Source organism: Eleutherodactylus coqui, chromosome 7 (assembly GCF_035609145.1).
Source record: "Eleutherodactylus coqui strain aEleCoq1 chromosome 7, aEleCoq1.hap1, whole genome shotgun sequence".
NCBI lineage: Eukaryota > Metazoa > Chordata > Amphibia > Anura > Eleutherodactylidae > Eleutherodactylus > Eleutherodactylus coqui.
This window is the reverse complement of record NC_089843.1, coordinates 59,144,888-59,172,600: the sequence shown is the minus strand read 5'-3', so window position 1 is coordinate 59,172,600 and position 27,713 is coordinate 59,144,888. Positions and strand designations below refer to the sequence as shown.

The window sequence follows — 27,713 nt, the reverse complement described above, 5'->3', positions numbered from 1 at the left end:
AAAGCGAATGGGTCCCAACTCGATTATTCAATTCTATGCGCAAAAGAATTGGCGTCCAAATTTTACGTACATAATCTAAATCTCTCACTTCCCAATGTCATAGTAACATGAAATTTTCCATAAGCATTAAATATGTCATAAATAGGAAAACCCAACTCGATTATTCAATTCTATGCGCAAAAGAATTAACGTCCATATTTTACGTACGGAATGTAATTTTCTCACTTTCCGTTGTCATAGAAACGTGAAATTTGGCACGAGCATTGATTATGTCATAAATAGGAAAAGCTAATGGGTCCCAACTCGATTATTCAATTCTATGCGCAAAAGAATTGGCGTCCAAATTTTACGTACAGAATCTAAATCTCTCACTTCCCAATGTCATAGAAACATGAAATTTGCCATAAGCATTAAATATGTCATAAATAGGAAAACCCAACTCGATTATTCAATTCTAGCGCCAAAGAATTAGCGTCCAAATTTAACGTACGGAATCTAATTCTCTCACTTCCTGATGTCATAGAAACTTGAAATTTGGCACGGGCATTGATTATGTCATAAATAGGAAAAGTTAATGGGTCCCAACTCGGTTATTCAATTCTAAGTGCAAAAGAATTAGTGTCCAAATTTTATGTACGTAATCTAATTCTCTCACTTCCTGATGTCATTTTATATGAAGGAAACGTCGCATGGTTACCTCCACGTGGTGTTTCCCGGGTAACGCAGAGAACTATGCAAAATGGTGAACATATGTTTTTCCTCAGTATCTCTAAAGTAACCACGACTTCATAGGATTTTCCGTGTGAACACCAGATAAACACCAGTACCAAATTAACTCGGGCGAAGCCGGGTATATCAGCTAGTCTATATATATATATATATACTTATATATGTCACTGTTCTATTTTATTCCGAAGTCTACGAGAGTGTAAAACCGCAGTGAACACATGGTGGATGCGTATGTGTTGCGCTTGTTATGCATGTTGTTAGTGAAAACAAAAAAAGTGACATCAATTGCGCATTTTTGTCACTTATTACTACTGGTGCCACTATGGGGGTCACTATTATTACTAGGGCCATTATGGGGGTCATTATTATTACTGGGGCCACTATGGGGGTCACTGTGATTACTGGGGCCACTATAGGGGTCACTATTATTACTGGGGCCACTATGGGGGTCACTGTTATTACTGGGGCCACTATGGAGGTCACTATTACTACTGGGACCACTATGGGGGACCCTATTATTGCTAGGGCAACTATCGGGGGGGTCTCTTATTACTGCGGTCAGTATGGAGGTCCCTATTACTACTGGGGCCACTATGAGGGTTACTATTACTACTGGGGCCACTATGGGGGTCACTATTATTACTGGGGCCACTATAGGGATTACTATCACTATGGCAGCCACCATGGAGGTCACTATTACTACTGGAGCCAATATGAAGGATGCTATTACTACCGGGGCCACAATGGGATCACTATTATTACTGGGGCCACTATTACTACTGTGGCCACCAATCTGCTTCCACTAGTACCAAACTAGGGGACACCTTTACTACTGGAGCTGGTATGGAGGGCACTATTGCTACTGTAGCCACCAATCTTGGGGACATGTACTACTGTGGCCACTGGGGGACGAGTGGGAGTTCATTATTACTAATGGGATGACAGTGAGTTCACTGCTACTACTGGGGCCACTATGTAGGTCACTATTATTACTGGGGTCACTATTACTACTGCTGCCACTAATCTAGAGGACATTTACTACTGGGGCAACTATAGGAGGGTCACTATTACTACTGGGGTCACTATGGAAGTCAACATTACTACTAGAGCCACTCTTGGGGGTCCCTATTATTACTTGGGTCACCAGAGGCCGCCTGCAGATGGCCGGGTTGGATTCTCGCAGCGGGATGCAAACCCGTGCCCCTGCAGAAGCCTGCCGCTCACCCGCTCCCGGCGTCTCCTCATTGCGCTGTGTGCCGGCTGCCGGCGCATGTGCAGAGAGGAGCCAGCTTGTCACCAGTGACATTTCTGTGCGGGCCTCTGCGAGACCTGCGCAGCAATAGAGCATGCCGCGATTTGTTTTCCATGTGTGTTTTCACGCGGACAAATCACGGCTGTCTGCCTAGGATTGCGTTTTGCAATGCAATCCTATGCAGGCGGGCACGGGCGGAAATTCTGCGGGTTCTCACACGCAGGAATCCCGGCGGAAATCTCACGGTTTGGAAAAAGCGAAAAACTGCGAGATTTCTGCCGGGAAAGCGCCGCTTCAAAACCCGCGGCACTTAGCCACGGATTTTGAAGTGGCCTGGCCGCGGGCTTTTCATTGCGGCCGTCACTCCCATAGAGGAGAGCGCGGCCGCAGCAGAATAACAAAAAAGATGAACATGCTGAGGCCGGCTTTGCAGCAACGGATTCACTGTCTGGTGTGGACGAGATTTCTGAGAAATCTCATCCCCATGGCTGGCTAATCCCGGGATTAGCGGCCGCAGGCGGATTCGCCACGGCGAAATTCCGGACGGAATTTCCGCGGTAAATCCGCCCTGTGTGAACCCAGTCTAATAGTTTATGCATAAAGCTAGGCTCCCTATATGGAGGAGAGAGGCCTTATGGGCCCCCTAAGGCTCCTGGGCCGGGTGCAACTGCATCTCCTATATTTACGCCCCTGTGGGTCACTATTACTACTGTGGTCACTATGGGAGTCCCTATTTCTGGGGTCACGATGGAGGAACTATAACTACTGGAGCCACTATGAGGGTCACTATTACTACTGGGGCCAGTATGGAGGACTATAATACTAGAAGCCAACCATAAGGCCACCTGCACACAGGTAGATTTGCATTGCAGAATCCAGAGCGGGCGCCGGCTTCTGGATTCCGCAGCAAATACCGCCCATTGCATGCTATAGGAAAGCGTTTTTTTTTCCTGCATCAATTGCGATTTTGCGCTTGTGGAGTAAATATTGCAGCATGCTCTATTTTTGTGCGGATTCTGTACGGGCGGCTTTCCCCGGCCGTCCGACACACGGCCCTTCTGCAATCATCATTGCGGAAAGGTTGCGGGACCCACGTCATCGCCTAGTGATGGCCCGGCAAAATCTGTACTACGCATGTGCGCTGGTGTGTCGGTACAGATTAAGAACAATCCGGACAGGTACGCGGGGTCACCCGCTGGGCACAGGATCCGACCCGTTGGTGTGCAGCTGGCCATAGCCTGATGTGGCCCTCAGTGAGGATGAGTTGGGCCCCCAGCTGTAGATGATGCATATAATTTAGTATTGACTCATGGCTAACATAAAGCCACAGCTCACACAGGCCTCCAGCTACCAAAGCAGACATGGCTGGACTATCTGTGCTTTGATCGGCCCTCGGGTCACCTCTGACCTGCAGTCCCCACTACACGGGAGGAGGAGGAGGCGGCGCACGGCAGGGCTGGGAGGAGGGGGAGGCGGCAGTAAAGCCGTTGCTACAACTAACCAGCCCGCGGGCCGATACAGCGGCGTCCCTAACACCCGGCAGACAACACCGCAGGACTCGCCCCTCAGTATATAAGCCGCAGCTCGCCGCAGCCACATCATCTACCGGGCAGCCATGGCAGACACCCTGAGGAGGCTCAGCAACAGCGAGACGTGCCGGCTGCTGCAGGACAAGCTGGAGGACTGGTACAAGGACTACCATGTGAGTGCCCGGCCATTGTAGTGTGTGGGGTGAGGTAGGTACGGGCACCCCACTCACACCCGGCTATGTGATCAGTGCTGGCTGCCATGTAATGGGATTACTGCAGTTATATCACGGGGTTATGTGTGTACACAGCCCGGCCGTGACTGCTGCAAGCCGTAACCAAGGACGCTCGTTGTCATGGAGACTGGAAGCGGAATCAAGGCAGAAACTGCTGCCAGGAGCCCTGCCGTCACCACTGGTGGCTCTGTGCCCGGTGCCACACGATGCAGGGGAAGGGCACTATACTGCCCTGTAGTCACTGCTCTACTAGTAGTAGGCACCTATACACCAGATTACTGCAGGTGGTACTACTATATGTAATATATAATACCATCTATCTATCTACAAGTGGCTCTGTGCCCGGTGCCGAACAATGCAGGGGGGCATGTACCCACTATACTGACCTGTAGTCACCGATACACCAGATTGCTGCACCCTGCACAGTACTGCAGGCGGTACTACTAAATGTAATATATAATATTATCTATCTACGTACAAGTGGCTCTGTGCCCTGTGCCACACAATGCAGGTGGGGATGTGCCCACTATACTGACCTGTAGTCACCTATACACCAGATTACTGCACCCTACCGCACCCTACCGCACAGTACTGCAGGTGGTACTACTATATGTAACATATAGTATCATCTATCTATCTATCTATCTACTAGTGGCTCTGTGCCGGTGCCACACAATTCAGAGGGGGAGGCAGGGGGGGGGGGGGGGGGGGGGCACTATACTGACCTGTAGTCACTGCTCTACTAGTAGTAGTCACCTATACACCAGATTACTGCACAGTACTGTACAGTACTGCAGGCGGTACTACTAAAAGTACTATAGAATATCATCTATCTATCTAAAAGTGGCTCTGTGCCCAGTGGCACATAATGGTGGTGGGGTGTGCCTACTATACTGACCTGCAGTCACCGCTGAGCTATACTAGTAGTAGGCACATATACACCAGATTACTGCACAGTACTGCAGGCGGTACTACCAAATGTAATATATAATATCATCTATCTATCTACCTACAAGTGGCTCTGTGCCCGGTGTCACACAATACAGAGGGGTGGATGTGCCCACTATACTAACCTGTAATCACCTATTCACCAGATTACTGCACCCTGCACAGTACTGCAGGCGGTACTACTATGGTAAATGTAATATATAATATTATCTATCTACCTACAAGTGGCTCTGTGCCCAGTGCCGAACAATGCAGGGGGGCATGTGCCCACTATACTGACCTGTAGTCACCTATACACCAGATTACTACACCCTACTGCACAGTACTGCAGGCAGTACTACTATATGTAACATATAGTATCATCTATCTATCTATCTATCTATCTATCTATCTATCTATCTATCTATCTATCTATCTATCTATCTATCTATCTATCTATCTATCTATCTATCTATCTATCTATCTATCTATCTATCTATCTATCTATCTATCTATCTATCTATCTATCTATCTATCTATCTATCTATCTATCTATCTATCTATCTACTAGTGGCTCTATGCCCTGTGCCGAACAATGCAGGGGGGCATGTACCCACTATACTGACCTGTAGTCACCTATACACCAGATTACTGCACCCTACTGTATAGTACTGCAGGCGGTACTACTAATTGTAATATATAACAACCTCTCTCATATCTATTTTCTATCCATCCCTCATACAGCACATAAACACTGTTTGTCAGATCCTGACTGCTGCTAGCTCCTTCACTTTGGTCTCCCATCCTTGAGACAGTCTGCCGAGTCCACACTTCCTCCAGAGGAAACAGGAACTAATATGGGCGCACTTCACAGGATAGAATAGATATATAACACTCCTTTATTGCACACACATGAACACACTGCAACGTTTCTTGGCCGGACCAGCCCCTCCATCAGGCAGATTTCCAATGACACTCCCTAAATGTATACACCTGTGCAGTGGTCACCACCTACAATGCAGTGAGCTGCATGGCACTTTCTCCGCATGGCACACTCACTGCATTGTAATTGCCGGACAGTGCACTGGTGTATTTAAGTGAGGTAGCTCATTAGTAGTGTCAGTGGTGTTCTGCCTGATGAAGGGGCCGATCCAGCCCAGAAACACAATACAGTACGTTCCTGTGTGTGCAATGAAGGAGCTTTATATTACCTTTGGGGTGTGCTTGAGAGTGCAGAGAATGGAGAAAGGCCAAAAGAGCTGGGATTGTGAAACTAGCCTATTGGACCGTCCGGAACTTTTTAAAATGCTGCACAGGAATTGCGCAAAAGCAGATTGTGAGCAATTGGTGGCCCTGAGGATTAAAAAGGTATTGTTACTAGAGATGAGCGAGCACGCTCGGATAAGGCAGTTACTCAAGCGAGCATAGCTTTTCTTGAGTAACTGCATTCAGGCTCGGGGGGGAGTGTGTGGGGGAGAGTGAGAGATTTCTCTCTGCCTTATCCGAGCGTGCTCGCTCATCTCTAATACATCCATCTGTTCTGGGCATATCACATGTAATGAATATCTGGATATGGGAAATTTTTACCACCAATAACTTTCACCAAATGTTTCCTGTAGCTGCAACGTTGATGAAAAATTTTGGAACATTCCTCCATGTAAATTATGTTTCAGTTCATCAGTATTTCTGGGATGCCTTGTATGCACAGCCTTCTTGAGGTTATGCCACAGTATCCTGATAGGGTTAAAGGGATTATCCAGTTAGCGCAGAGTGTTAAGGCAGCAGAAATGCAGTCCTAAGCTCTCACTCACGACCTGAAGGTTCAGGTAGCCGGCTCAAGGTTGACTCAGCCTCCCATCCTTCCTTCCGAGGTCAGTAAAATGAGGACCCAGGTTAATAAATAAATTACCTGAAAGCGCTGATTTATTGGCCTATCCTGACAATAGTAGTCCACCATTCCTGGTGATGGGCCGGTGCGCTACTGACCGACCGGGTATGGTTTCTGCAGGAAGCACACAGCTCAGAACTCATTATAGTTCACTTCAATGGGAACTATGTATGTAATACCAAGCCAGGCCACTACAGGTGGATCATACAGCACAGATTTCAACAGAATTTAATAGACTGGTAAAATGGCATGGATCTCGTGGCGCATTAGGGTGCAAAAATTGCGCCACATTTTACAATAAAATTGCACCATGTGAACAAGTACATAATACAGACCTATTATGAAATACGCCTGAGTGAGGGTGGCCTTAGAAATAATACGCACAGCGGACTCTGCTTAATTAGCACATATTATGGGAATACTTTTACATTGGTGTGCACTGACAGTTGTATAATCCGTGCAGTATTAGGGCGCATTCAGACGACCGTCTATCTCAGCAGGGGGAGGAGGCTGGAAGAACCGGGAGCAGTGCTCTGAGCTCCTGCCTCCTCTTCACTCCCCTGCACTATTTACAATGAGGAGAGGTGGGACCAGGGCGGGGCTAATTCCCAGAATTTAGCCCCGCCCCCACCCCACCTCCTCTCATTGCAAATAGTGCAGAGGGGTGGAGAGGGGGTTGAGAGGAGGCAGAGAGGGGGTGGGAGCTCAGAGCACTGCTCCCGGCTCTTCCAGCCTCCTCCCCCTGCAGAGAGAGACGTCGTATATCGGACAGCGTGAATACCCGGCCGATATACAGTTGTCTGAATGCACCCTTAAGCAAATCCTGAAAACATGACCTGTTGGGAGTACTTGATGAATGAAGTGCAGAAATGCCTTTCAAAGGTATCGAAGGGGTATGTGCCAACATTCCTGGTAATCTAGGCAGTGAAGGGGTTAATGGCAGCATCCATGGTGGCCTAGGACACTGGAAGGGTTAATGTATCAGTATGCATTATTGTCTAGGGCAGTAAAGGGGCTAATACTGTGTTTCCCTGAAAATAAGACAGTGTCTTATATTAATTTTTGTTCAAAAAGGTTTAACTTTTTTACATGTATAGCTGCCTGGACACTATTTAAATTGACTTTTTTAATTAACTGTTAGCAGGCCTTAATTTTGGAGTAGGGCTTATATTTCAAGCATCCCCCAAAAGCCTGAAAAATCATTTTGCATACTCAAAAATTTTGGAAAATCATGCTATGTCTTATTTTTAGGGAACCAGGGTATTTGCATCCCCTGGTGGTATACTGCAGAGAAGGGATAACATTTCATACCTGGTATCTAGTGGGTTGCTCGCAGGCTTCTGCAGACAGCTTCCCCTTACCACCCTGCACTGTTCATGGGGATCAGAGCATTCTCACCCTATAGAGTGGACCTGGAGTAAGTTATTTGTAACACGCAAACTCCAGAAATGGCCATGGTTTTCATGGCTTGAGAGTGTGTTATTTTTGACAAGACAGTTTTGATTTACACTATCCTACCAAAAGTAATTGGACACCTGAGCAAGAATCATAAGTATTTATTTCTATGTGTTAATACTTAGCAGGGCTCCTTTGGTCCTAATGACATTGGATACTCTCTAAAACATGCTTCCTACTAACATCCGATACACTTTAGCTGGTATTTCCCTTCATTCATCCTGCAAATGTCCGGCAAGTTCTCTAAACATTTTAGATGCCGTTTAAATTTCCTGACCCAACGTTACATTTCGTCCCAGAGATGTCAGTATGGTTCAGGTCGGACTCTGTGCAGCAGGTCCAATCTTTGGACATCCATATCCTCAAACCAACATAAAACAGCGCTGGATTTGTGGATCTTGTTGTAAGTATGGCCGACCATTCCCAGAGTATTACCACATTGTTGGCAGCACATTATTGTACAGAATATTAAGGTACCGTGTTCATGGTTCTTGCCACTACAACCAACAGACTGAGGCCATGAAATCACATAACAATGCAGTTACCCATAAGATGTTTATTTCCAAAATGCTCTGTTCTTCAGATATTGCAGCTATTGATTCCTCTGCCCTCTGGTTGTTTACTGCTCGTTGCCAGGGAGACAGATCACCTCTCGTATGGTAATAAATCTGTTGGCCGGGATCTCAGGAGTCGATGTGCACTAGCTACCAGCTACCATTGTGCTGCTATTTCTTTTTATAAAAGAGGTGGTCTGTTTCCCTGGCAATGAGGAGTAAACAAGAAGAAGGACAGAGGAATCAATATCTGCAATGTCTGGAGAACGGAGCACTTTGGAAATAGACATCTTATGTGTGAGTGCATTATTTTGCTATTGCAAATAAATTGAAATAGGATTCCTGAGATGGGAATACCCCTTTAACTGTTAGCACAACACACTCAGCCAAAAGGCGTCCTATACACCCAGGAACATCAATCTGATTTGAAGATGGAGTAGCAGAATGGAGTAACTGTCCAATGCCGGGCTGATGCATTGAGCTTAAAGGGGTTTTCAGTGAGAATACGATGACCTCAGGATAGGTCATCAATAGTTGATCGTCTGGGGTCCGTCGCATGGGATCCCGATCAATCAGCTGAGCGGTCACATGCTGTCAGCGCCGTAAATACACATAGGTAGGAGCTGAAGCAGCGGACGTCCCAGCACCAACCTTTGTGTAGTAGCCGGTGCTTGTAACTGCAGGCACGGCTCACGTTAATTTCAACGAGAGCCGTGCCTGCAGTTACAAGTGCCGACCACTATACAGAGGTCGGCACAAAGACTTCTGCTCCGACCTCTGTGCATTTGCGGCACTAACAGCATGCGCCCACTGAGCTGATTGATCGGGATCCTGTGCGACGGACCCCAGCCAATCAACTATTGATGACCTATCTGTTATGTGTGCTGCTGAGACCTGTAGTACTGTTGTTTCTAGCAGCACAGCTACACAGGTGGTGAATGATTCAGCTGACTGGATGTGGTGACTTCCTTCTAGCCAATCCCCTGGGTCTTTGCTCCTGTCAGTCTCTGTCTGGTGTCCAGAGCGAGCAGTCATGTATCCATGTCCGTTACAGCTTGCTGTGTGTTTGGTGTTCAGGGTGAGCAGTCATGAATCCTTGTCCGTTGCAGCTTGCTGTGTGTTTGGTGTCTTGCTGGTTTATGTCGGTTTGTATGTTTATTTTCTGTCAGTTTTGTGTCCGTTTGTTCTGCTAGACTCCTGGTTAGTGTAGGGACTAGCGGTATAGCCAGGAGCTGTGAAGTGGCCCGCTGGCTTCCATGTTTTGTACAAAATGTCAACTAATACCTGGTATTTATATTCAGCTTTCATCTGTTACTAGTGGTTGCATTTTGGTTGCTGTATGCTGTGTATTCTGGCTCTGTGTGTCCTGTTGTTCTGTCCCTGCCTGTGGCATGTTTGTTTGTCCTGTTCTGATGAGTGGTTTCTAGGAGCAGCTAGGGCCCAGATCCGAAGACCGCCCTTATGGGGCGATGTTCCTGCTCAGGTAAGGGCCATGTCATCCTCCCGGTAGTTCAGGGTAAATTTGCCTGAAACCTGTGTGCACCACTGTGCGTGCATTTCTCTCGTGGTCACGATAGTGTAGGCCCCGTTCTTAGTTTACCCACACGATCGTAACACTATCCTGAGGATAGGGCATCAGTTGTATTCTCCCTGGAAAACCCCTTTAATGATGGACGGCTTGTGTGCAGAAGAATAACCTGTGAATCTTCTAGCATGCAGTTCCCGTCACAAACTATGGTTGACACCTCCCTGGGTCTGCATTGTATGTAGCATGATGTAGGACACGTGGCATGTTAATAAGACGCAATCCATTCTACTGATAGGGTTGTCCAAATACTTTTGGTAGGATACTGAATTACTAATAGGCTGGAAACAACCTTATTAATTCTGTTACTTTTCTGTTTGTGCTGTAGTCATTCTTAGCTGTTGCATGGCCATCTTTTTGCTTGGTGTTCATATGAAGGATGTAGATCATGAGATACGGTGTGTATTGTTTAAAGGGGTTTTCTGCTCTCGAAATAACCTTTTACATGGCTTGATCTAAGCTCTACAATGAGCACCGATGAACAAGATGGATATTTCTGTGTTTGGCCTTCACACAGGCCAGTTCAAGATATATGAAGGCCGAACGATCATATGATCCTCCGTTCAACAGCGAATGTTAGGGGTAAGAATGATTGGACATATTGGATTTCAACATGTCCAATCCTTCATTTTTGTGGGAGACAAGCCCTTGCCAGGCTAGCCTGGCAGCCACTTAGACCTCTTTTCATATACTTTCATGCCTTGCCATGTGTATGCTTATGGTGGAGCCGGGAGAAGTAGGTGTTGGCTGGCTTCACAGTTAAGTTCTCACGTTTCTTACTATAAGGATGTAGCATATCTAGTAAACTAAGCCTGTGTTTACTTTCTTTTTTCTGCTTGCTGACATGAATAGACTTGCAGCCGCTTGCTTTTGCTCTGATTATTGTCCAGTTACCGTAAACAGAGATAGAATCAAGTTTCTACCGCTTAATATTAATGACCTGTCAAGGCATTTCAAAATGGTTGCCATGTAATGCATTGGCAGGCCACCTTAGTAGAGACCACAAACTAAGCAGAAATGTAAACATAGATAAGAAAAGTATTTCACATTGTAATGGCTGAAATTGTACTGTATTCCGCAATGTTTAAAGGAGTAACACCTCGTCATAGACTTGTGAGTCAATAGGGATCGGAAAATCTATTTGCCCATCTCATAGGTCTTCGATTATTGCATATATTGCTACACTGAGCGCTATTTGATCTTATGTGAGCTAAATGTAACATTAGATATTGGACATCTGAATTGGGCTGCATTCACATTTGGACAGGGGATTCCATCTTATGATGGAACCGAACAACACCAAATGGACCCCATTGACTATAATGGGGTCCGATAGGTTTCTGCACAGTTGCCCAGAATATTTCTGCAACACACAGAATGAGACTGATTGTTAGGAGGCAGATGCCTTATACAGATGGTGCAGGGACAGGACTGGAGGTGGACTGGTTTAGTGCGCCTTAAGAAGAGGCTCGGGAGTGCGAGTGAGTCCTATGGGCAGACACTTGGGTGGGTGCAGTGCACAGAGTGTGGATGACGGCAGCTGTAGGTGAGTGGGGTGGGCATCGGGACATTTGTAGCTATTTTGCAAAAATTTTAACAGACTAGGCTGGCTTCACCTGGGTGGATTCCAATTGCAGAATCCACGAAGCCAAAATGCAAAACGCGGCCTTTGCAAAGCATGTAAATTCACTTTTCGGTCACACTCGTGGATACAAATTGCGTATTCTGCAAGCGGAGGTAATAATCACAGCATGCTTTATTTTGCTGTGGACTCCATGCAGACGGCCTCTATTCAAGTCAATGGATGCCGTCCGACCTGCAGCCAATACGCAATTAACATTACATATGAGCCATGGGTCCCCACGTTATCGCTAAGCGAGGACACTGGAAATACAAACATTGAAAACTGTACCGCACATGGCCGACGGCGAGCCGCCGCAGTCATCCACAATGCAAGAAGACACGGGTACAGGTAGGGTCGTCAGCTCGGCTCACAGTCGGATTCCTCAGCAGGCCTCCCGCTTGCAGAATTTGGTTCGCCTGTGGGAAGCCAGCCAAACAGTGGGGAAAAACCGCAATGTACTGCAACGCTGTAAATCGAGCTATCATGATGTGTCGGTCATGTTAAAGATTGCTGCATCTGCACTCCACCAATGTTAGAAGGCAACAATTCTGCTCCTCACTGGAGGCATTTTGAGGGCCAGTAGCTTTGGAGAATTTGATTTCCTGAATCTCCGCATCCTCACTAAAACTGTGCTCTAGCCGGTGTAAGCGCATTTACGCGCTCATTTGCGCCACATATTTGCACAATGGGCGTTGTGTACCTGCATGCACAAGTGCATATTTTACTGTACTCGTTGCATGCGCAAATTATACGTTTACACGCACACACAAAAAAACGTATAACCACACTCCCCTACACTGGAATGGGCAATTAAGTTATATAGTTCAATATGTGCTAATTTCGGGTGCAAATGTGCAGGAAAGTGGAGCATGCTGCGTATTTTTGAGCATGCTTTGTATTGCATGTGCAAAATGCTGCACAAATACGTTCATGTGACACAGACGAGCGCATTGTACACGTCCTTAATACGCATCCGTGTTACAGATGACATTACAATGCCATCAATATCTGCCTGCATTTACTGTCATTTACTGATCCGTATTTCCCTAATAGAAAATAATAATAATACGGAGGCAAAAACGGGGAAAAATAAGTCATGCTGAAAATACGGCCACGGGAAGACCGACATAGATTTACATTAGCGCTGTACTACGGTCTGTAAAACACGGATCAAAGTAAGAGGCCTGAAGGCTTCTACCCACTAGCGTTTTTTTAACGCTGCGATATCGTTGCGTTTTTTTTAACTGCAAATGTCAATGGGACTTTCTAATGTTAAAATCGCATTGCACAAAAATCGCAAGTTTGCGCTTCTGCGATTTTTGTGCGCTGCGACAAAATTGTGTGATTTGTTCTCGTTATGCGACAGCACTACAAATCGCATGTCTGTGAAGCCTATGCTTTCCAGTGGGTTCCTTCACATTAGTGCTGTTTTGTAGGCGGCTACATTGCGTGAAAAAACATAATCGTAATACGAAATGCCACAATTTGCGGTGTATTGTAGCCCATTTTTCCCAGTGGAGCCTTCCTTTCTGTTGCATCGCACGAAAACGCGGTTTTCGTGCGGTGCAATGCAACTTTTACAGTAGGAAGTCCAACTGTTTGCCCCTAAATTAAGCCCCATCTGCATAAAAAAAAAATTAAAAACCACAATACAGCACCTCGCAGGCATTGTTCGCTCCGCCGCACTTCTCCTCCGCAGGTCCCCGGCACTCATTTGAAGTCTTCAGGAAGCGCGATGGCTGTGATTGGTTCAGTCAGAGCCATGGCTTCCTGGAGGCAGGGCTTTTGAAGCGCTGGGGAAAAACTACAAGCAAGTGCCGCGGAGCTGCGAGTAGAAGTGCGGCGTAGCAGACAGCGCCTGTCAGGTGATGTATTGTTTTGATGCAGCGCCAGCCACATTGAAAACAATGGGAGAACATCGTAATCTCCTGCCGCGGCTGTGACAGCTACGGCGAGGATGAAGGGGACCCCTGCAGGGCTGTGAGGGGGTTTCCATGTGAAAGCACCGCGCCTCCAGGGGTTTTTAAAAGGGCGATATCGGACCGTGAATCACAGCCCCATATCACTCTCGCCAGTGTGCCCTATGATGGCACTTATTTACTTTTCTTGTTTTTTTTTTTAGTATTTTTTTTTTTTAATGGGTACCCTTGGAGGATGGGTAATTAGGCAGCACTTAGTAGGTTCTTGTTATTGAACTGCTCAGTTATTACTTTATTGGTTTCAAGTCGGCTACATCATTATATTTTGCTTTCACAGATTAATTCTTGTGATCAGAATCTGAACATTTGCTGTGAACTTCTTGAGTTGAATTCGAAAATCCAGGGACAGCTGTTTACGATCCTCAATTTCACGTCAAGAGAAGGTAAGAAGATAAAGCAAGCAAACACATATATATGTAGGCGAGCAAACACTCATAACAGTTACAGACAATGTACTATATACGTATAGGGTACCGCAGCACAAGGAGTCCCTCCTTTGGGTGTTGGTTCACACCCTGACAGTTTTTGGGGGGCAGCTGTCTTGCCTGAGTTGCTAAAACAGGAACCTGAAAATTAAAAAAAAAGTTACCTATTGACTTCTATGGGAGAGTGTTGTGAGCATGCTCTGTGAACGGGGAGCGGGGAGAGGAACTGCTCTGGCCCTATTACCTATTTGCATTGATGTGATTCGCTGTTATTGGCCTCCAGCTTTCTAATACTGATTTCTCACTGCATGATTCTCGCCCGTGCAGCCTGTTTAGACAGGTAGATTAATCGTTGACTCGTTAAACGAGAATCGTTCCCAATATGAAACACTGAACAAGAAGTGTTTAAATGGAACGACGGGTGAACGAGCCACCAATGATTGTTAGTGCTGCCGAAACTGAGCGACGAATGAGAAGCAAACAATTCTCATTCGTCGTTCAGTTGTTGGCTCGTGTTTAGACTGAACTATCGTTCACTTTCATTCGTTCGAACCATAATCGCTCTGTCTATACACACCTGACTTTTCATGGTAATCCTGCCCTCCTCTGATGACGACTGTTGAACTTGTTTCCTGTGTACGCAGCACAACATGCAAAGTTATTTACAGAAGGAGGAAATGTAAGGGCAGAGTTACACCAGCGTATGCGCCAAATCGCTCGCCGCAGTGTATTTGCACATGAATGAGTTAGATTTGCGCACATGTTAGCGCAGATTGCTGTACTTTTTGCGTGCAGCGTGCCAGTTCAGATGTGCGCGTGACACACCCGGCTATTTAGGCCTAATGAGTTCTAGATGTGTTCTTTTCACCCGCAGTGTCACACCCTTCCTCTTGCTTATTTACGCACCTCTCACAGACTTCGGGCTTAGTCACACGTCCGTATATCGGCCGGGTTTTCACGCCCGGCCAATATACGGTGTCCCTTCCTGCAAGGGGAAGAGGCGGGACGGGAGCAGTGCACTGAGCTCCCACCCCCTCTCTGCCCCTCGCCACTATTTGCAATGGAAGGGGGCGGGATGGGGTGGAACTTAGCCCTGCCCCTCCCATTGTAAAAAGTGGTGAGGGGGCTGGAGCTCAGTGCACTGCTACCGGCCCAACCCGCCTCCTCCCCCTGCAGAAAGGGACACCGTATATCGGCCAGGCGTGAAAACCCGACCAATATACGGACGTGTGAATAAGTCCTTCTATGGGACAGTTGCTGTGCAAAACACAGAAAGATAGCGCAGGTCCTACACTTTCATAAGCATGAACCAATTGAAATCCATCTCTGTTTAGCACGTGTAGATTTTGTGTGCGCAAATACGGTCGTGTGAAGAACCCCATAGGCAGTTGAAATCTAATTCCTCTCCCATTATCTCCCCTGAGATCTGCCCTTAGGGAAGAGTTGGAAGGCCACCATACACATCATAGGATTGGGCTGTCCCACTGAAATTGATGGGTTCGGCTGATCTATATGTAATGTGCATGGCCACCGTTGCTCTTACAACACTCATCTGTTACATTCTCTATCATCAGTTTTCGATGTAAATCTGTTCTAAACAAGTTTTCTTCTTTCCTCTTACAGGAGGCCAGTATGCAGGAGTTGAAACACTTAAGAGCCGCTTTCTGCCTTGGCTTGGTACCTGCTTCTCCAACTCCACCTGTGCAGACAGCAGCTTTTCTCTTCTTCAGGTACATCACTCTCAGAGAAAAGGTCCTAGCCCGTAAGCTGAACACATCCATATGGCCCAATGCCCTCAGTACATGCCGAAAGTGTTGCTTTTGGCATATGTTGGGCTGGTACAGTATGTCTTGGCATGCCTTTTGTTCTGTATAGGAAAGTGTAGTCTGCTACAGATGGATACAGTACAGAATGCAATATATGTAGATTTGTTTTACAATGACATATAACACTGTAGCCCACATTTATCAATATATTTGCGCCAATTTCTCTGGCATAGTTTACGCCAAAGTAATGTCTAATCTACTGTGAGACACATTTCTAAATGATTTGCACCAGAAATCAGAGCCATTTGTATCATGCATGTCAGTTTTTTAAAAAATGGAGTGAAAAGTCGGTGTGGCTTGCTGCTGGGTCGGGATTGACAGATATTTATGACATTTGACTTTAAAAAGTCTCGCTCCACATCTCTAGACATATTTAAACTGGCAACAAAATTATCAACATCTTGTGACATTTGATAAATTTGTCACCTTTTAAAATGGAGAAGGGGAAAAAAGCTGCCAGGAAAAGTGGCATCAAAAAAGTTCCCTGATGATAAACCACTCCCTGAAACTGGAGTAGATATTAGTGTATTATTAAAAAGTGCACATTTCTCAATAAATCTGGTGTATTTGGAATCATCTTACTGTTTGAAGTCCTTTTATCCTCATATGAGCAGTAGTACATTCTGCATATAAGGCTGAAAAAAGACATATGTCCATCCAGTTCAGCTTATTACCCCCCAATGTTGATCCAGAGGAAGGCAAAAAAAACAATGAGGTAGAAGTCAATTTTCCTTATTTGGGAAAAAAAAAATTCTTCCCGACTCCAATCTGGGAATCAGAATATTCCCTGGATCAACAACCCTTAAAGTTATTAATGATTATAACATATAATATTGTATCGCTCAAGGAAGACATCCAGCCCCTCCTGAACTCTTTTATTGAATTTGCTATCACCGTTTCCTCAGGCAGAGAGTTCCACAGTCTCACTGCTCTTACAGTAAAGAACCCTTCTTTCCTCTAGTCGTAGAGGATGCCGTTACTATCACAGTCCTGGGTATAAACAGATTATGGGAGAGATCTCTGTACTGTTCCCTGATATATTTATAACTTTTCCTATATTTATGCCTTAAGCCTTTAATATTTTTTTAACCTTTGTCTTTAATAAGAGTCTAAAAATATATTTACAAATTGAACATTTCCCCCTTTTCTCAACTGTGTACTTTTCTTGGAGAGAGAAAACAAATCTTGCAAATTTGACACAAATTTTGAAAATAAATTATAGATGGAACTTTTTCACTTGTGTAGTATCCCCCAAATTAGGTGTAAAGTGAATATTAAATGTAGGCTTATGTGTTTTATTAGAAAGCGCAATGTCTCAGCCTAACATTCTGGTGTTACATCAGCTCTCGTCATGGTTCAGGAACCACTCCAATTATGTAACATTTTCTGTACCTATGTACTATATATAAGTATTGTTATTTAAAGGGGTTGTCCAGGACATTACTATTGAAGACCTGACCCCAGGATAAATCATCAGTAGTTGATCGATGGGGTCTGCCACGCAATTAGCTGTTTGCCAGGCCTGCTGTCATTGTGGACATAGCAAGAATCAGAAATCTCAGTCTGTAGTACAGCGGCCCAGTGCATTGAATTAAATGGAAACTGTACCTGTTTTATCATACTGGGCAGCTGCACTACGGACAGAGCTGTCTGTTTCCAGCTCTGTTCTCAATCACAGCTGACCCAATATTAGTTGATCGGTGGGGATCCTCAGTGGCGCACCCCCTCCAATCAACTATCCTCAAGATAGGTCATCAATAGTAAAGTCTCAGAAAACCCATTAAAAAGTATGGTCATATTTGATATAAAACACACAGCATGCAGTCATAATTATGGTTTAGCAGAACAGAAGCAGCAGGGAATTAGGTGAGGCAAGTATAACTTTTCATGTTTTTCCATAACTATGGTCAGGGTTAAAAAATTTTGGATAATTCCTTTAAATAAATTTGGTGGGGAGAGCAATGAAGTGACTTTACATTTCAGGAATCTTTGGAGAAGGATAAACGAATGAGGGAATTGTCATCCTCCCATGATAAAGAGCTGCACAAGCTGGAGGCTCAGTTGGCGTCTACACGTGTGGAACTGAAAGACGTGAGACAAGAGTAAGTTAACAGTGTGCAAGTGTGTATTTTGTTATAGATAGAAGACGTTTACACTTCATACAAGTGCATTTGCATGAGATAACACACTTTGCATTTGGTGGCTATATTGGATACTATAAAGCAGGGGTGTCAAACTCATATTCACCAAGGGCCACATCAGCCTTATGGTTGCCTTCAAAGGGCCGATTCTAATTGTAAGATTGTATAATAAAACTGAACCACACAGCGGCCCGATTGGCAATAAGGTCCCCCATAGTGGCCAGTGGCGCACACTAATGTATAAATTTATATATATATATATATATATATAACACAGACGCACACTATCACGCACACATATAACACAGACACACACATATAACACAGACGCACACTATCACGCACACATATAACACAGACGCACACTATGACGCACACATATAACACAGGTGCACACATATAACACAGATGCACACTATCACGCACACATATAACACAGGCGCACACTATCATGCACACATATAACACAGGCGCACACTATCACGCACACATATAACACAGATAAATAAATAAATAAATCTTGGTATTTGTATAGCGCCAACTTATTCCGCAGCGCTTTCAGGTAATTATTACTTATTACCCCCCACCAAGCTGGGTTCTCATTTTACCGACCTCGGAAGGATGGAAGGCTGAGTCAACCTTGAGCCGGCTACCTGACGCATGTGGGGATCGAACTTGCAACTTGCAACCTTCAGGTCGTAGGCGAGAGCTTACACTCTGCGCCACATGAGGCTCGATGCACACTATCACGCACACATGCATACAGACACACAGACATATTATATATATGTATATATATATATATATATATATATATATATATATATATATATATATATATATATATATATATATATATATATACACGCACGGATACTTCTGCATTTTTATACACATTTTTATACTTACCTGCATCCAATATGGTCCCACTGGCAGGTGTATTGGCTGCTCTCAGTCCTTCTTGGGGCCCTGATGTGTCCCAGGCCTGCAGCCATGAACAGAGGAAGGGCCGGTGAGAGGAGGTCAGGGCTGACCAGGCTCTCCCTCTGCAGCTGCTCCTCCTCAGTGCCGCTCTCCTTGCTGCAGAGATCATGTTCTCTGCAGTCTTCTTCCCTCCTCCGCGGCCGTTGTCAGTCTGCTATCGGCACTCCTCTATTACTAGACAGTACAAGCCGATAGAAGATCGCCTACTGACAGCAGCACGGAGGTGAGGGAACTTACTGCACAGCCGGCGGGCCACAGAAAATGAGGCAGCGGGCCGGATTCGGCCCGCGGGCCTTGTGTTTGACACCTGTGCTATAAAGCATAGTACCTTGTCCATGTTGAGGTCAGTGGGGCTTAATTTTTTACATAGCCAGGCTCTTGAAATGTGCTGGGCCACATTATTCTTACCGTTACAGAATGCCAGAAGCAAACTGAAACCTTATGAAATGGAGACCCATTGGTTTCTATTTCATCAGATTTGTACAATGGTAGAGATAGCGTACGTTCAGATGTTCCATCCCTATTTCATGCTATGATGGGACACATGGACATAAGAGGAAAAATAATATGAACCAGCCCAGAGGTCAGACCGCTGTAAAGATATAAGAAATTAATCAGTGCAACTTTTTGTATTTATCTAGATAAAAAAATAAATAATAATGGTATTCAATAGTGAATATTCACTCAAGGGTATTTGTTCTTCTTCTTACAGTCTTCTGGAAGCTCAAATTGAACTCGAGGAAACTAAAACCCAATCAGCGACTACCCTCCTAGCCACAGAGGATGAGATACTGCAGCTAAGATCAGAGTAAGGGGGGCATCACCTTGTATCAATGTTATAATGTTTTAACATGTTTAGCTTCTAATGTTCTTTTGGGTGGAGCCTCTATAACACGTGGATAGACAGAGGCATGGCTAAGGGCTTATGGACCCTGGTCTAAAGTTCAGCTTGGGCCCTCTACCCATTGAAACTTCACTTCATGACCACAGCTCTAAAAATACATACGCTGAGTGAACAGACAGATGCATGCGCTGTTAGTCCAACCAAGAAGGAGTCACTTCGCATGAGCTTGCTCACTCATTGCGGCGCATGCGCAGTAATAGTGGAGCGCATGACATCTCCAGCGGGTTGGAATTGGCACGGTTTTTAAACTCTGGGCGGTTCACCGCTCATTTGCATAAAGCACAGCAAAAATAAAGACCTATATCTGGAGATTAAAGCTGCAGTGAAACACAATGAAGGTAACAACAGGTTCCTTATACCATCAGACATTTAACAGTGTATACCCCAAAAAAGTTTGTGACAGACTTCCTTTAACCCCTTTAGTGGCACGCCCAGAAAATCTCCAGGGCTTGCTGCACTGACCATGCAGTTAAACCCGGAAGATTTCCGTGGACAGCTCTAGTGCTGAAATGTGCAGAGCACTGAGCTGTCATCTCAAATCTTGTGGGGTTTTTACTGCATAGTCAGTGCAGCAAGCCCCAGAGATTTCCTTGTCAAAATAATACAGTACTTTCAAATACTTGCGAGATTAAATTGCATTCTCGACTCATTTAAAAAACCTGCCCTGTGAGGTATGACATGGTAATAATAAACCTGCCACTGAAGGGGTTAAAGGGTTATTCCAATTTCAGACACTTTTTCCACAGCTTATGCTATAAATGTTTGCTAAATGCAGATCTAACCTCTGAGACCCGCACCAGTCTCAAGAGCTGATGCCCCCTGATCCTGTCCTAGCTCGCCCCTAGCTCTTTTCTGATGCAACCAGGCTGCCAGAGATGGAAGCTGCCAAATGTACTGTTTTACACGGTTTTCATAACTCCTGTAGAAGTAAATGTGAGCAGCATAACACAGCGAGCTATGCTGTTTCCGCATCTCAGAAGAAACGCCAGAGCTCGCTGTGCTGCACCGCCTAACTCCCATTTACTTCTATGGGAGTAATAGAAATAGTCTAGATCTATTTCCATAAAACCCGACCACTTCAGACAGCCTCTATACAGCGCAGAGCACAATTAGGTGAGCCAGGAGCCAAAATGGGAATAACCCTTTAAAGTACAGGTAAATTAATTAAAGGAATTGCATATTTTGGGTGACATTTCCTATTAGATTGAACGTCCGAAATATTGAATAGTCAGCAGCTATGTACGCTTTCACAACCAAATTTTTATTTCAACGGGCAAATGGACATCAGCCATCGCTAAACCCGTCTGGCGGGGACTTATTTCTAGTGTGAACAAACTTTCTGGCTCATTAACATGCAGTATACCAAAGCCTTCAGCTGTTGGGGAAGTGTTGTACGGTCTTGCCTAAATCTGTCGGTTCTGCCAAGTTTTGTCTCATTTTTGTCCTCCCATTTAATGTTTTACATGAATTCACCATAAAATATGAGATTTTTGTGTTCCCTTTGATAAATAAAGTTTGAGGACAACTCAGGAAAAACTAGAACTGAGGAAACTAGAATCACTGGAGGATTATCAGCGTCAGATACGGCTGCTGAAAGACGAGATCTCTATTTTATCAGCCGAGAAGAGCATACTACACGGAAGGTAGGTAAAATATGACAAAATATTCAGGTTTGGTCCTGTTCTTATGTTTTAACCTCCATTTAACATATGGGATGGGCAAACACCTGACTTATACGTAAAAGCGACCCTCCAGTTTCAGGACAAATTCGCATGCCCATGCATCCCAATGGGCTGCTTGATTTGCGGATCATCCGCGTGGGTGGTCCACGTGGATTCCTTGAATCCAACTCGCCCGTGAACATTGGGCCTAAGGCCCTAACTAAATAGCAATGCTTTCTCAGGATTAATTGTCTGATGATTGCGTTGGCCATGTTGGATGGTGACTTGTAGGGACTGCAGAGAAGAACATCTGCAGGCAACATACAGCCCCCTCCGGTCCTGGGACAGAGGGCTGCTTATACAGAGGCTGTAACGGATGCCTACACAATTAACGATCGATCAGCACTTGTTACTGCTATTTACAGAGGATCACTAGTATGGGGGTGAATGATCATTAATACAATCGTTCGTCCCCATACAGATAGCATTTGGCAACAGCACACCCCTTGTTTATAAATGATCCGATCAGCTATGAAACAAACTTATGCTCCTGTATCTGCTGAGTATGAGCATATTCACACAGGCCGATAGTGCATAAATATTCATACCCAATCGTTGCCCTGTGAAAAGGGCTTAAACAGTGGCATCCGTCACCAGTAGACTATAAGGGTATCCATTTAATGGAAATGTCATGAGCTTTTTAATAAGTTTTCATAATATACCCATTAAACAAATGCCATTATAGCCTAAGGGCGACAGATGCCCCTGTAAGGCATCCATTTAAAAAATGTTATGACTTTTTGCTTATGTATGTCTTACATGTGTAATACACAGTGCGAAGTAAATAACGTCTATTTACTGCGTAATTTAAGACCCAGAGACTATAATTGGCATATTACGGCTGTAATACGAACCAAAATAGGACATGCTGGTTTATATCACGTGTGCAAAATAGGCATGTGAAAAACGCAGGTCTGAATGGCCCAATGTAAATAAATGGGCTTTTAGCACTGCGTGTTACACATGTCGAAAATACATACATAATACACAGACAAAATACGCCTGTGTTTAACCCCAAAAATACAATATTCAAGAACTTAGGGTGGGTTCACATGAGCGTGTTTTGGTGCGTACTTAGGTGCGTACATACATCCGCACCTAGGTACGAGCAAAAACACACATGAACACAGCTGCGTGCTTGTTGTCAATGGAGCCGTGGCTGCTGCCGGCGGCTCCATTGAAAACAATGATCTGCCAGCACCCCTGCATTCTTTTTCAGGGAAGGGCTTTACATATAAGCCCTTCCCTGAAAAAGAAACATTTTAGTGCAAAACAAAAACAAAAAAAAAACTTACGCCTCCGCCACTGCTGTGACCCCTGCGGGCATGAAGAACACATCTGCCGTATGCGGCAGATGTTTCCTTCACCCCCGCTAGTTAAAAGAATTCCCTGCTGCTACATCTGCCACATCTGTGGCAGATGCAGCAAAGGGAATTCTTCAATTCTCCACCGCAGCTGTCACACATGACAGCTGTGGTAGAGAATCCTGCTGCCGGCATCCCGTCTATGGCTTTTCAGGGAAGGGCTTCATAAGCCTGCAATTTTTTTTTTCACACTAAAATCTTTCTTTTTCAGGGAAGGGCTTATATGTAAAGCCCTTCCCTGAAAAAGAATACAGGGAGCCAGCAGACCATTGTTTTCAATGGAGCCGCTGGCAGCAGCCGCAGCTCCGTGGAAAACAATGCGTGCATTCCTTATGGTGCACGCATGTCCTATCTTTGCAGGCACGTACCTGTAAAACATGGACATGTGCACACACCATAGGGAATGCATTGTTGTAAATACAAGCGTGTTTTTGTGCATGCGTATGCACGCACCAAAACACGCTCGTGTGAACCCACCCTTAGGGTTGTGCCTCTGAGAAACGTGGAAGTAGACTAAGGACCGATTGCACCAAAGTTTTGATCTGAGATCAACAAGAGTTGATGTAGACCAAGTAGAAAAATGTTGCACTAACACAGTTTAGCCCGAGATCTTGGTTCAAATCTAGGTTCAGTTTGTTCCCCCTATTTCAGCAGATCAAACTAGTTGAACTTAGTTCAGCAGCCAAAATCCAAGATGGAAGACTAGGTTAGTGGCCTAATGGGGTTTTCCTGGGTGGTAAAGTTGCACCCACATTTGCTGCTAGCAACCATGTTTTTATTATCGCTATGAATTCTGGGAAGATCACCTGAATACAGTGACCAATCACTGTGCACGATACGTTTCTTCTGGAGTGAACCTTTGAGTACAGATCACTTGAACTTGGTTTTGCTAATCTTTGATCAAAAAGTGTTGGTGCAAAATTTTTGCTTAAACCAAGTTCAACAGAAAATGGCAGTTTAAAGAGACTCTGTCTCTCCAAGGGCAGCAAACTACTGCTATGTGGATCTGTGCAGTAGTTTTGGAGAAACCTGCCATTTTTCAGTGGCAGCACATGCATAGAGAACTACCTGAAATTCCCAAACTGGCCATTTAACGGGGGAGTATGATTTATTTTTTTTATTTTTGCCCATTTCCCGCCTAGAAACTTTTTCTTTTGCTCTCAGAAAACTCCTTTAAATGCTGATCTGTTCATATTTTCATGTTGCAGACTTTCTAGAAGCCGCTCTCCTAGTCCGATCCGCCACTCTCCTAGCCCAATTCGTCACTCTAGTAGATCAAGCAGTCCATTTATCAGAAGCGAGTCACCTACAGCTGCCCAACTCACCAACTCCTCCAGGCATAGTCGGTTAATATCTCGTTTTAATGACATCTATGCCAACGATCGTCTAGATGCCCAAAACCTAATGAGACGTTACATTGAAGACCTAGAGATGGTGCAGAGGATCATTTTTATTGCTACTGTGGTAAGTGATAATTTAGTTAGAACTTAAGAAGGATTTCTGATAGCATTAATGCCATGATTTAAAAAAAAATCTAATTCTACAACATTTTGTCTATTTCTGTTGTATGCAGGAATCTTTCCATGCTGCCAAGATGGCATTCAGACAATTTAAACTCCGAGTACGAAAGTCGTTGTCTCCATCTCATCTGGGACCAGAATCCCTGGAGGATGCTGTGATTGACTACATTGTCCGCAATCTGGATCTCTACGATGTCCAGTCCAGTGTTAATGTAGGACTTTCCCTTTAAAAACAATATTGCATATATTTTGGCCAATTGCTTCTGCCTGATTAATTGCCTAGTTCCAAATGATTAAAAGGGTTATCAAGGGAGAAAAATCTTGGTAAATAACGTCGTAGTGGTGGGAAAATGTAAAAAAACTTTACTTACTTCCTCCGATTCCCATGCCGCTCCTCTTCTGCCAATGCCCAGTCCATGGAATAAACTTGGCCACCACTTCGTTCATTCTTCTCCTCACTGCTGTAGGTCCTCTTAAGCCTGCAGTGAGGGGGACACAGGACCAATGTTCTCGGAATTGGTGAGATCCCCACTGATCAGACTTTTATCACCTTTACTATGGATAAAAGTCAATTTTAAGAATACCCCTTTAAGCAACAATGTTAGTATAATGCAAGTTTAATTTCTGAAGTAAATATTAAGAAAATAAGAATTTAATATTTTACATTTTCTTTCAGGAGGTGATCAGTGCCATGAATGTCAATCCTAAAATCTCATTCCCAGCTGAAGTGGACTTCATTCTGATCAGTAGCTTTATCCGGGAGGTGTGTCGTGTTGCATTTGCCATGCAAACCCTTGAGACCCCCTTAGACATTACATTCGCCGTTGATGGAGAACTGTTTAGTGAAACCAAGTAAGTAAAAGTCTAATCAGTGAAATACGGCTTTGTAAAAATACTTGCCTAAGGCTCCCATCACTCAGGCGCAAATCTCACCTGAGTATTGTGCGCTGTGAGATGCACAAAACGTGAATATGCATTCTTTTTGAGCGGTGCTGAGAGATTAAAAATCACCGCATGTCCTATTTTTTTGCATCCCATGGAACGCATCGCCCATTGTTTTCAATGGAACAGTCAAACACATTTCCTGCTGTTGTAGTGGCCCGAATTATGGGCGCCCACAGCACTTGGGTGACTAATATTTTCCTCTTGTGTTCTTGTCTATGGGTGTGTCTTGTTTTATGTGGACTGACTGTATGTGTTAGTAGATTGTTGTCTGGTGTTTGTAGGTGTGTCTTCTTCACTAACCCACTCAGGGTTTCGGTTTGTCACTCTCTAGCTGATTCCGGATTGGTTAAGGGGTGGAGCTGGAGAGAGTTTAGGTTGCAGATTGGGCGGAGAAGTAGAAGGGCGGGGAGAAAAAGTTAGTCATTGGAGAGAGGCAAAAGGGAAGAAGAGACTCAGGGGAAGTTTTTGAAATAATTTTCTACTGGGCAAATACAGTTCTTTTTTTTGCCTAATAGAAAATAATAGAAATGAATTCAAATATGGAGCCAAATACTAATGTAATATTAGTATGGGTGCATCCATACTTTAATCACTTTCCATAATGGGTGTATTTTTCATCAAAAATGGACAAAGGTAGCGCATACTGCGTTTTAAAAACACTGCTGTGACAAATACACCCATGTAAATTGATTTGTAGATTTTCATTAGCTCCATATTATGGTCTGCAAAAGAGGGCGCAAATACGGATTAAAAATACCCTTGTTTGAAAGCAGCCTTATAGAGATGCTTGCCATCGTGTTTCATAGAAGGGGCTCCCAAGCAGTATGACATACAAGGGTCTTCATGAGACAACCACTTTAGGAAACTACAGGGCAGATATCAGCTTTTGTAGTTCAGATAGCACCGTACATGTTGTGCTTAACTGAAAGCTCTTGTGCCCTACCAGAGCCGCCCACCCACCATGTGCCATTTATATTACAAGTGTCTTATTTCATGGCACAATGACCTTTGGACCCCTTCGGGCTCCAGAGCTCATTTGCAACATCAATCTCTACACCCCCTATAGCGCCGCCCCTACCGAGCAGTGTATAACGCAATGTGTTTGCATTTAGATATCGTCGTACATATGACTCTGAGCTGAGTGCTCCATTGGTGCTTTACCACGTATGGCCGGTTCTGATGGAAAACGATACCATCGTTATGAAGGGAGAAGCTGTGACAAAGAGAGGTGCACTGGTAAGTTGAAGTCGTATTCAATATCATTTTTCACACTCAGCTTCCATACCTTTAAATAGCAATGGTTTTATAGCTATTGTGCTCTTTATACGTTTGTTAGAAAAAGTAAGTGAACCCTTTGGCATTACCTGGATTCTGCATTGACCGCTAACAAAATGTGGTCTGATTGTTATAAGTCACAATTATAGCAAACCTAATGTAACTAATAACACACAAACCGTTGTACTGTTCATGTCTTTTATTGAGCACATTGAGAAAAGTAAGCAAACCTCAGTGTTAATGATTTCTCCAAGAGTTATTTGACAAAAGGTGTTTCAGTTAAGGAGATAAAATTGGAAGTGTGGATTCACAGGTGCTTTGCCCATTACATAAAGGCACACTAAGCCTGGTTACTGTTAAGTCTGTTCTTTTCAAGAAAGATTGCTTAGTGTAAGGCATGCTTCAATGCAAACAACTTTCAGAAGACATGTTATAGAGACACATATGGATGGAAAATGCTACAAAACCATTGCTAAAGACCTGGGTGTACATCAATCCACTGTTAGATAAATTATCTAAAATGTAAAAAATGTAGGACTGTATATACATACACATGCACAGAAGAGTTGAAGATCCATATGTACAACTATGTGAAATATGGAACATTACACTTTATTGCATAATTTTATTTTTAGTGGAACGCCCGCAAGAGCAGAAGTAGAAGCAGCAGTCCTATACGTTCTCGATCACTCAGCCCCGGCCAGACATTGGTAAGTACCCAAGCTTACACATAACTATGCTTCCTGCAAGATATACACTTTATTACAGGACAAAAATGCACCATCAGTCATGTGACACAATTGGCTTACTAAGGATAAGCAGCCTAACTACGATCAACCTTTAGGGTAGTTTC

General features: G+C 44.4%; 1 protein-coding gene across 2 annotated transcripts in view; it reads left to right on the top strand.

Annotated features, from left to right (window-relative positions):
- Window positions 1-3,480: 3,480 nt before the first annotated feature.
- SPATA18 (spermatogenesis associated 18) overlaps window positions 3,481-27,713 on the top strand; it is a 35,799-nt gene continuing 11,566 nt past the window's right edge. For both annotated transcript variants that reach the window (XM_066573090.1, XM_066573089.1), the window contains exons 1-11: window positions 3,481-3,683; window positions 14,033-14,138; window positions 15,804-15,910; window positions 17,990-18,108; window positions 19,844-19,939; window positions 21,550-21,678; window positions 24,329-24,584; window positions 24,694-24,852; window positions 25,317-25,492; window positions 26,698-26,821; window positions 27,496-27,570. In XM_066573090.1, the coding sequence (XP_066429187.1) occupies window positions 3,597-3,683; window positions 14,033-14,138; window positions 15,804-15,910; window positions 17,990-18,108; window positions 19,844-19,939; window positions 21,550-21,678; window positions 24,329-24,584; window positions 24,694-24,852; window positions 25,317-25,492; window positions 26,698-26,821; window positions 27,496-27,570 (1,434 nt within the window). In that variant the 5' untranslated portion in view covers window positions 3,481-3,596. The remainder of the gene's footprint in view (window positions 3,684-14,032; window positions 14,139-15,803; window positions 15,911-17,989; window positions 18,109-19,843; window positions 19,940-21,549; window positions 21,679-24,328; window positions 24,585-24,693; window positions 24,853-25,316; window positions 25,493-26,697; window positions 26,822-27,495; window positions 27,571-27,713) is intronic.